Source organism: Diadema antillarum, unplaced genomic scaffold (assembly GCF_040938485.1).
Source record: "Diadema antillarum isolate AM-2024a unplaced genomic scaffold, OU_Dant_1.0 scf00000166, whole genome shotgun sequence".
Lineage (NCBI taxonomy): Eukaryota > Metazoa > Echinodermata > Echinoidea > Diadematoida > Diadematidae > Diadema > Diadema antillarum.
In genome coordinates, this window is record NW_027271055.1 from 1,503,487 (window position 1) to 1,515,022 (window position 11,536).

At 38.7% G+C, this 11,536-nt stretch overlaps 1 protein-coding gene across 1 annotated transcript; it reads right to left on the reverse strand.

Moving 5' to 3' along the window:
- Positions 1–395: 395 nt before the first annotated feature.
- LOC139722478 (ADP-ribosylation factor-like protein 16) lies at positions 396–8,828 on the reverse strand. The gene is made up of 5 exons (XM_071633768.1): positions 8,768–8,828; positions 6,701–6,759; positions 6,026–6,145; positions 1,662–1,777; positions 396–561 (listed from the first exon to the last, which is right to left on the reverse strand). Exons 1-5 carry the CDS (start codon positions 8,826–8,828, stop codon positions 396–398), a joined length of 522 nt encoding a protein of 173 aa, XP_071489869.1.
- Between the last annotated feature and the right edge of the window lie 2,708 nt (positions 8,829–11,536).

Genomic DNA, 11,536 nt, shown 5'->3' on the forward strand with positions numbered 1-11,536 from the left:
GTGCAACAAATTGGGCAGAAAAATACAGAAAGGAATTTGTTTTACATCACTGATAAAAACAACAACAAAAAGAAAGTTCTGCAGAGACCACAATCCAAACTGAGAAGGAAGAATGAAAGTTCATCTACTTTCATATAAAAGTAAATTAATAGGGTTTTACTTGCTCTTTAAAAAACAGGAGAAACATTGTGACATTCAATCACAATGTCACATGCTGGCTGCTTCCTTCCAAGAGAGCAGTTCATGGTTATGTAATCCAACCGTTCCACGGAAGAGGGGATGGGAAGCACAGCTAGGGTACGTCATTGCACAGGTAACAAGTGATGCACAGTTCAACACGATACATAAATGAGTGGGTTTGGGACTTGTCACTGAAACCAGAACGCAGTGTGAAGTCACCCCTTGACATTTGACCCCAGCCACCTGACGACCTCTTCCAAGCCCTGACCTGTGGAGGCGCTGACCTCCACGACCTCTATCCTCTGACTGGCAGAGAGAGCGATGTCCTCGAGATGGAGAAGGTGCCGGATCTGCTTGATGCTCACTGGTGGTGGTAGATCACTGAGAGGACAAACCATAACCACAACATGGATCAGATGCCCGCAACGAAATCACACTGTAAAACCAGAATTTCACGAATTGGAGCCGATGACATTTTCTACAGCATGAAACTTTAGAGAACTGTCACCAGCGTTCAATGCATTGAACAGACAAGGACTATTGCATGCATTTTACTTACACAAATCTTGGCTCAGGACTCTCAAGATTCATTAGTTTCATGCACATGAAAATTTCTGCTTACAACAGTACATACATGTATTAATCTACAAAATTTGCATTTGATCAAATTAAAGAGATACACCCTATGTCACACAATTGACAGGTTCCTTTCGAATTAGAATTTGAAATGCACCTTGTACACTGTACATACAATGTTTCATAATTAGCTATTTTTGAACTCCACTGCCACATTTTCACTGCTAGTGCTAATGTATATCCTCTTTTTGTAACACTAAACCTCATTCAAGTTATTGAAACTAATCTTCTGCAACTACTTGCCCTGCAATTTGGAAAGTGCTACACCTAACTCAATGATGAAAACACTAATTTAAACAATGAAACAGAGATAACATTATTACTATCATCATTATAATTGTTAGTATTACCATAACTGTCATTACTATAACTATATTACCATTATAAGTTTAAAGGGATGGTACAGTATTCGTGGAGATGAGAATTGGGCTTTTAACTTTTTGCGAGATACCAAGAAACCACTTATGATATAGTACAGAGCATACCATTTTAAGAGGAATTCAAAGTTTATTTGATGAAAATCGGGTTTGGAATGACTGAAACATCCAAAAACAAAGTAAAACAAAGCAATCGTAATAAAGTGTGGGTCCCACACTTTATTAGAATCGCTCTTTTTTTGGATATCTCAGGCATTTCAAAACCAATTTTCATCAAATAAACGTTGAATTCCTAATAGAATTACATGCTCTTTCATGTTTCATAAGAGGTTTCTCATTATCTCACCAAAAAATGTTAGAAACCTGAAATTAGGTCTCAACCAAAACTATACGACCCCTTTAAAGGGTGGGTATACACAAATACTATCTACTGACAGTGATGACTGACCACTACTGACCACTACTGACCGTTTGTTCAAGATGATCAGGACAGAGGCTCTCTGAAGTTTGGCTGCTGTCAGGATGTTGAGGAGTTGGATGCATGCTGATGAAAGTTGGGATTTATTTGAGGTATCCACGACATACTAGAAAAGATTATGAGAAAGGAAAGATTATGAGAAAGGAAAGATATGCTCTATATGACTCTACCCTCATGACCTGCCACTATATTCCCTTATATTGTGATCCTGAGATGTTCGAACATTAGTAGACATGTACAACATTGCATCACACTTTTTTTAAAATGAATTTTTTGATTTTCACTGTAATAAACATGCTACATTGTATTGACAATTAGTCACCAAAATTTTGATACTGTGGTTGAATCTTGTTTCGTTTTGTTTTGTTTTCTTCAAATCTTTGTGAAATCAAAATTTGTGAATCATTCACAGTGTTGAAACTCCACCTGGCATCATACATGTAGCTAGGAAACTGCCTTAGAATTACCTTCTACAATTTGTTTGGCAGGGGTTATTTATATTCTCAAGTATTTCAATGATAGAAGTTTCACTCTCACACCTAATGCAAGCTCCTCTTACAAAGAGCTTTATTTTCAGTGTGAACTGTAATGAGTGCAGTGTTTATTGCAAATATCTGAAATGATCACATAGAATTAGTTACTGCTTGGTTGCTACAGTAGAATCTGCAATGATGAAATCTTTGAAGGCTTCCGTGGAGGTAGAAAGTTGGGTGGTAGAAGGCTTCACGGAGCACCACGTATTCTTTCTAGAGTATGTGAGAGACAGGCCGATCCTTTGCCACCCGGTTAAAGGAACATCAGGCCCATGGCTGACGGGACGAACGGGACAAGTCTGCTGTAATCCACCATGCCCACACCTGTGAACACAGGATCCTATGGGATGAAAGCAGACTCGTCACGCAAGTCCCCAATTGGTATCAACGACAAGTCAGAGAAGCTCTGGAAATCGAGGTGCATAATACTGCCCCACAGGATAATGGCCTCCACCTGAGCAATATCTGGCTAACTCTACTTGACAAGCAGGCTAATTAACACCCATTAGCCCCCACACAATAGTGGCCCTAATTGATACGTACAGTTAGACAACCACCACAATGTGTGCAGCCAACCATGACAACCCCCCCCCCCCCCCACACACACACACACACACACAGGAAGTGACTATGTGCACTCAACCTTGACCTGCCTACCTACTGTGACCCATTCAGCCCATCAAAGACTTTCCCTCCAGGAAGCCAAAGTCCCTTTGGGTCAATTCCATTGTGACTTATGGGACAAAGTGACAATTTTCGGCAATTTCAAACCAGTATTTTGAGAAAATAGTTGCATCATATGCACTTTCTCAGTTCATGGTTAGATCCATCATATCACAGTTTATGAAAACACCATACTCAGTTTGAAAAGTATCATTGCATTACGTACAGCAACGAAAAATTGCTGTCATGACTTATGGGACATTTGAGGACCACCGTATTTCACATGGGAAAGTAAGTTCTGAAATATTCTTACACACAGAGTCTCTGGAAAGATATTTTCTTTCCTGAATGTAGCAAAGGGTTGGTGCTTACCCTGAGCCAAGAGGTATGAATATCTACTCATTGGTACAGTAGCAGGATAGGGAAAACCAGTGTGACTGATGGGACACAAAAACGTGACTTATGGGACGCTATCAACTACCACATTTTGAGATTGAGAGAATAATATTTACTGATGCCGGAACAAGTTCTATAACATCATAAAACCAATCTATGACCAAAGAACATTCAGAAAATCAGCCATCTGAGAATTACACAAGCTGTATAATGGTCATAATAGTGTATCAGAAATGATACATAAATTCTGCAAAAATTGGCAATTTTCATGAAAAACTAGAAATATCACTTAAGGTGACTAATACACCCGCCCCGTGACGACAGTCTTACCCAAGGAATGATCTTTCCTTGATCTTCTGCCATTTAAATGCCGTTACCATGGCAACGCAGCTTCCGACACGTCCGAAAAATATGTCTTGCACATCTTCCCACCAAGACTATTGTGTGTGCCACATTTCATAAGCTTTTGTCAAAAACTGAGGAAGTAGTTCAATCCACAAGATCTTTCCTTGATCTTCCACCATTAATATGCCGTTACCATGGCAACGCAGCTTCCGACACGTCCAAAAAATATGTCTTGCATATCTTCCCACCAAGACCAATGTGTGTGCCACATTTCATGAGCTTCAGTCGAATACAGAGGAAGTAGTTCAATCCGCAAGATCTTTCCTTGATCTTCTGCCATTTATATGCCGTTACCATGGCAACGCAGCTTCCGACACGTCCGAAAAATATGTCTTCCACATCTTCCCACCAAGATCAAGGTGTGTGCCACATTTCATAAGCTTTGGTCAAAAAACTGAGGAAGTAGTTAAATCCGCAAGATCTTTCCTTGATCTTCTGCCATTAATATGCCGTTACCATGGCAACGTACTTTCGGGTACTGTCAAAAAATGCGTCTTGCACATCTACAACCAAAGGCACACATCTGTACCAAGTTTCATGGAAATTGGGCAAAAACTGAGGAAGTAGTTTGCAACACAAAATTTTCCATCATTTTGGCTCATAATATGTGAGCTGTTACCATGGCAACATACTTTTTGTCATTGTCAAGAAATGTGTCATGCTGACCTATATCCTAAGACAAACATTCAATATGAATTCCATGAGAATTGGAAGAACACTGATGAAGCAGTTTTGCCATGAAGCATTTTGCCCTATATTTTACCAATAACATGCCGTTACCATGGCAACGCACTTTTTGCCACTGAGGAAATATGTGTCTTGCACATTAACATATTCAGACGAACATCTGTACCTAATTTCATAAAAATTGATCAAAAACTGTGGGAGGAGTTCGCGACGCAAGATTTGTACCCATTTTTGCCCATAATATGCCGTTACCATGGCAACGTACTTTTGGGTACTGTCAAAAAATACGTCTTGCACATCTACAACCCAAGGCACACATCTGTGTCAAGTTTTATGGGAATCGGTTGAAAACTGAGGAAGTAGTTCGCGACGCAAGATTTGCAACGGACCGACCGCCCGACCGCCCGACCGCCCGACCAACCAACCGACCGACCGACCGCCCGACCGACCGCCCGACCGTCCGCTGATTCCTATATACCCCCTTCAAACTTCGTTTGGCGGGGGTATAATTAAGGTTTTTCAGACATAACTCCACTCCACGTTCACCGATGTTCACTAATGAGGCATCAAAATATCCGTTGTGAAAGGCTGCTTTGAATAAACAATACCAGATCATCTAATTAAGCTTCGTTAATCATCTATGTACTCAATACATACTATGTAGTTTGATTTTCATAAAATGCAACCTTTCCGTGGAATTGACCTTTGATCCTTCCTGAGGGTATTTAAGCCGAATTTTCCTCTCACTTGCTCATTCCCTTGAGAACGGCGAGAACATGCTTGCCGAAACGTCGGGATTGGGTAGGCCCTTTTCAGGGCCACTCACATACTCTAGAAAGAATATGTGGTGCACCGTGAAGCCTTCTACCACCCAACAGAATCTGCAAATATTCAAAGTTACAAATGTTAAGCGCTATTTAAAAAGTGTCTTGGTCATCAACAGAAGTGCTGGCTTACTTCTGGACAATTCATACAAAACCATGCTATCATGGCTTTGGTATCCTTTGTTCTGAGTACAATATTTCTAACTTGTGGTTGAAACTGCTACTTTACTGGTAATTACACTATGAGTTTCAATTCTTGCTTTTCTGTTATCATTGCATCAATTTCAGGAAAGACATTTATTTCCTCATCAGAATATTCTTTCAGAGTAAATCCTTCCTAGATGCCAAATAAAACATACAATGACATTTCCATTTCTTTCTTTTTTTTTCCGGATTCTTTGATTAAAATCAATCCTGATGTGCCTACCTGTGAAAAGGATAGTTACACAGTGATGGTTGTGAAGATCAGTGCATCAATTTCAGGAAAGACTTTCGTTTCCCCATCAGAATAGTCTTTCACAAGAAATCCTTCAATTCCGGGAATAAACACTCAGAATAAACACAGTAGTGTCTGACGAGATAGATACTAAAAAATAAATAAATAAATAGATAAAATGAAGAATAAACACAGTTTTGTCCAACTAGATAGATACTAAAAAACAAACAAATAAACAGATAAATGAAGAATAAGCAATCAATACCAATCCGCTATTGAAAAGTTTGGAGCATCACATAGTCCCGAATTCAAGAAGGTGGTACAATCTTTGTCCATGGTTTAAACCATGGACAAAGATTGTACCACCTTTGTGAATTCAGGCCATAGAGTGCAATGGGAAAATACTTTACCATGACTGTAGAGCAGTCTGTGAAGTAGTTTGGCCAAATTGGGGCCATCATTCCACCAAGCTCACGAACTCGAATCTCTGTCTTCTTGTTCAGCTGGACGTTGGTAAGATTTGTTCCAACCTGGATATTCATTAGGTATAATTTGGTAATCTGTCACTACTAATTGCCAGAAACTAAAAACAAAACAAATCAAAAACCTCCATAAATGTAACTCTTTGTCTTACTTGTGTGCCTGTACAATGTAATAATCATAGCACTTGCTCCACTCTGAGTCAATTCACTAACAAGTCATATTCTTTTTTTGGCATTATTTTGCAGAGGCTTGTCAAATGTAATGAATTTTAGCTAGATGCAAATTACCGTAGGCAAAAAGCATCTCAGCCATCAAATGGATAAATCTGATAAACTAGAAATTTTGCTAAACATGAATCATCCACATCATTACTCTAAATCAATCATACTCACAGTTAATCTTACTGGATATCCCTACACCTGTACTAATGGTAACAATAAACTGTCACAGCAAGTACATAAATATATTTCTAATGAATACCGCAGGTGAGTCTGTTTTGTTGAGGTAAGAAAGCACTAAACAAACAAAGTGTTTGTTCCTTTTTTGCCCTTTGGTCACAATAAAGTTAAATCAGTAATTAGTCTCATTTAGACTGGACTCACCGTAGGGATAGTGGCTGGAGCCTCCTCCATATTGTCAAAAGATCCTTTAGCTGAATACCGTGAAAAACACCGTTAAGGCTATCATCGAGTAAATTATGCGACATGAGCATGTAAGCAACATCAGGGAAAGAACAGAGCATCTGAAGAGGAAACTTGCTGTTATCAGCTCATTGAGACTATTGGCATGCATTACAATGTATGTATTTAATAAACATTAAATTTAATGGAGAAGGTGAGACAAAATTTACATGTACAGTGTATGTGCATTGTATGCAAGCTACACATTTTGGAAGAATAACGAGTGCACGTCACAAGACCAACACCCACACAAGTCATACAGCCCACGAGTCATGCAGCTCACAAGTCATACAGCCCATGAGTTATACAGCTCACGAGTCACACAGCCCATTAGTTCGACACTAAGCTAACAAGGCCCACGAGACCAACACATTTAGCCCCATGTTGTATCTGTCGAACTCGTGGGCTGTTTCTACCTAGTGTTGAACTCATGGGCTTGATTTGACTAGTGTCGAACTCACAGGCTGTATGACTCGTGAGCTGTATGACTCGTGGACCTATTTTCAATGTCAAACTTGTGGGCTGTATGACTCGTGGGTGTTGGTCTAGTGGGATGACCCCCAAATTACTTCCCTTTCTTTCCTGACGTGAAAGAAAGATAACACATTTTCAGCTTTAAATAGTATGGTAACAATATGACAGGGTTTGGGTTTATTCTTAAATATATGTGATCCTGAATTAAAATCAACAAAAGGTCACCGGACATGGATTTTTTAGTTATAAAACATAAGGACAGATCCTGAAAGAGCAGACTCTAAGCTTTAAAATGATGTATAACTCAATTCAAATGGACTCTCCTATTGGCAACCTATAGATCTAAAATATTGGAAAGAAAGCACGAACTCTGGAAAAGTGTGAACTGAGAAAAGAGGCTCTGAAGTACAGGGTCTATTCAAGCATTTAATCTTTGCCAAGCCGTGCTAGCTGTGCAATGAATGGGACAAAAAACAGAATGTGAACCACCATAGCAACGTCAATGAAAGGATTATCAGATTTAAGCTGAAATTGAACATGCTTTAATTATTAACACATTCTGTCCATGATCAACATAGTAGCATTATCCTTCTAAAGTCATAAGAGTTGAAAGTGGAGTGTAATGGATTTTAAGAAATGAAAAAGGGCATCTAGGACATGTACCTAATCACACTATTAGTATTATAGTATTCTTCAAAAAAAGGGGGTTGTACTTGTAGAAAAACTGCTGAAAATACACTTTCCCATTTGTTTTGCCAGAATTGCAATCTTGTTTGCGGCCAATGCATGTTCGCCCGCTATTTTCACGTGCTTTCGCAATGGGAATTGGCGCTTACGCAATGTTCGCGAGACATGTGAAGGCGTTCAGCTAAAAATCGCGGAGCACGCACGTATTGCATAGGGATTGTACATCGTGCCACAAGCAGAAATACAACGTCGCATATCGCCCTTATCGGCGAAAATTGTGCCGGGTTTTGCCCTGGTAAATCATGAAAACTGCGTTGGTCAATGGTAAATTTCTTTTATGAAAACAATTGCGTTAATGAATAATCTTGTCTATGATATATGAAATGGTTGAAAATAATTTGCCTGATTTGTTTACAAGTTGGAAAAACCCTTAACAATGCTTAAGTAAACTGCCGCAAACGGGATATGATCTCTAGCCACGCTAGCTACACTAGTGTCACTAGCCGAGGTCCGATTCATCGACTCCTTTAATATCACGCATCACCACGATCACGAGTATGCCCGTATTATACTATTAAAAGTCACTCAACACTGCTCAAGATGACACCTTACTCGCACTTTTCCTTGTTCATTATTTACATGCTCACACCACAAGCACAGTAATATGCACGTATAATGTAACATTAAGAAACAGAATAACATTCGTGGGACTAAGTAGGCCTAAGTAAGAGTTGGAATCTTGGGCCCATTATTGGTGAGGCAACTTTTCTCACTCACTTGCAGTGCCAGAAAAGCAGATTCGTAAATCATTGTATTTTCAAAGGATATCTTGCAGTCTCTTCAGGATCATGGTTTTCCCGACCCCTAAGGGGCCAATCAATAAGCACATAGTGTCACGACTTTATCAGCTCTTCGTCAAATTGCACTCGGCAGTATCGCACACACAGCAGCAGCCTAGCAGCACAGCAACAGTATCCAGAGACCGGACCCACCCACTTACTTTTATGTGGTGTTGTGCATACACTCCATCGGCGTGAGCTCGCCTTTCGTATCCAAGATAATATTCCCTGTGCTAACAATAGACGTAAGTGGCGGTACCACACGCCAGCCGAGAAACGACGATTGTTCTCTTGCGCTGCGCAACTAAGCTGATGATCAGTGACAGAGCGCAGGGAGAGGGCAAGGGGGGTGGGGGGTGGGGGGGGGGGGGGGGTGGACGGTTATTCTTCATTTTCACTTATTTTTGCCCGTATTTAATCAATGGGATCATCACACAAAATATAATGGGTGAAAAATTCAAACCAATAAATTTCAGGAACCTAGCTGTATCACGTTCAATTTCTCTCTCTTTCTCTCTCATCAGATTAACATTTCTTTATCCAGTTGCTATCTCCCCATCTTATTTCTAAATGTGCCTTTATTTCTCCACATCTATTGTTAGTGCGGATGGTGTTGACATCTCATCAGTTGGTGAACTTTGAAACTCGAGCTAAGCGTTATTCTCATCATTAATGGACAAACATCTCCCAAAGTTAGCTTGATATTACCAAGAGCAAGACCTATATCAATTTGCCATCACATTCCAGCCTGGGGGGAAAAAAAGGAAACAAAAAAAAGTCAAATTCGCCAAAATCAAATGGACAGGAAATCATTACATAGAAACTCTTTTATTGATGCAGATCATGTCCCATGTTGATATTATTGACTGACTAAATAATTATAAGAACTGCTTAAGTAGAAAATGACTATAATCTTTATGGAGGCCCCTAATTCAAGCTTGCTAAGTAGTGCAGTAGATACATGTATTAAAAATCACTGAAATGATCGACAGTTGATATTTTGTATATGTCCGTACCTGAAACAAATAAAAATATGTAATTCTAAGATGCAATAGTTGTTTTCTTTTCACAAAATGTTCTCTCTTTATGGACTTGGATCTTCTTCTCAGTTCAGACCACCACTGGCGTTTATCTTTCTTATATTCATGGAATATTCAATTGTAATGTTTTATTCCATGGCATGTCCACAATATGAGACAAGTAGATTTCAGATAATCCAGACCACAGCAGCAAGGTTTGTCACATTTTGTGTACCTTGGTGCAAATCCCCCTGTATGCCATCTTATTCAAAAATCACAAATCAAGTGACTCCCCCCCCCCCCCCCATTTCTTTGCATTGGCTTTGAGCTATCAAACTACAAGCTGACAAACAAATTCAGTAAATATTCATAATTGCTTGGTAGTTACAAATAAAAATATTAGTTTTATTAGTTTTCATTCTCTCTCTCTCTCTCTCTCTCAAAAAAAAGATATTATACACACCCATAAACCGATTACACTACACATTACACACACACACACACAAACACACAACACATACACATGCCTTCATATATCTATCTAATATAAACACAACATTTGACACAAACGATAAAACATCAAACCAAACCTCAGTAAAACTATATTTTACATAATGCCAAAGTTATAAAGTTTATTTTCTTTATAATGCAATACACATCTTAAAATATACTACATATAATCCTTCCCTTTATGTGGAGGTGCAATATACAACTTGTTTTATGAATATTAATATTTTACCCATGACACTTGTAGTTGTGATCAAGGTAAAATAAAGCCTACACAGTGATTCCACAATGTTGACTATTATACCAGTTAAGTGCTTTTTGGTATATGATGCTATTGCTGCGACGTTACAGAATTTCGAAACCATGCTGAACAGGGCCGGGTTAGAGTATATGTGCTATATGCCAGTATAATTCAGTTTCCTCTATGTGAGGAAGTGTCAGGGAATGAAAAAAAAAAGTTCATTATATTAGATATTTTGTTGTATCATTCACAAAAAATGGAACTTGTTCTCTTGACACTTAAAAAAAAATTGTTAGAACACACATTTTGTTACTGGTAGTATATCATACATCTGTACTTCATGTTTCTACTGTACCTCATATATCATGATTGGCTTTTTGACCATGACCACAAACAGGAAGTAAGTGGTTTTCTTATACAAAACAACTCTAAAAGAACTAAAGTCAAAAGAACAGGAAATGAAACCAAAGTGTGTCATGCTTATCAAATATATCTGTACTGTAAATCAATTTTATGTCTCTTGACATTTAGAATATATCTTGATTGTCATTTGTCATCTTTAGCCAACATTACATATTTTATTCTTTTGCCTGTCAAGAACTTGGCTGAGTCAAAGTGAAAAAATAGTCCCATCATAGTGCCTTGAATTCAGACTACTTGACCCTGTAACCGAGTCAGAGTCTTCGGTCCATGACTATACAAAGTTTGATGAACACCATGTTGGGAGTGTCTACAATGAAAACTTGTCTCACGTGTGAGTAAATTACATCAGAATTATGTATAATGTGCCAGAACCAAGTCTATCAAGAAACTTTCTACTAAGACACCACCAAGTCAAGCTCTAGTATTCATTACACCATACTTAAAGATAAAATTGCCTCCATGGTGATATAAAATTTATGCCAGGCTGTACTAGAGCTCATGTTATATCTTTATGATGCATGTTTATTAACATTTAGATAATATTACGTGGAGTATCATATTAGCTCCA

Excerpts from the sequence above, each read along its gene's own strand:
- LOC139722478 (XM_071633768.1), bottom strand. The coding sequence starts at position 8,828 with ATGTGCTTATTGATTGGCCCCTTAGGGGTCGGGAAAACCATGATCCTG. Across the intron at positions 1,778-6,025 it reads CAGACTGCTCTACAGTCATG|TATGTCGTGGATACCTCAAA; the intron begins GTAAAGTATTTT and ends AATCTTTTCTAG. Across the intron at positions 562-1,661 it reads CTGATCATCTTGAACAAACG|TGATCTACCACCACCAGTGA; the intron begins GTCAGTAGTGGT and ends TTGTCCTCTCAG.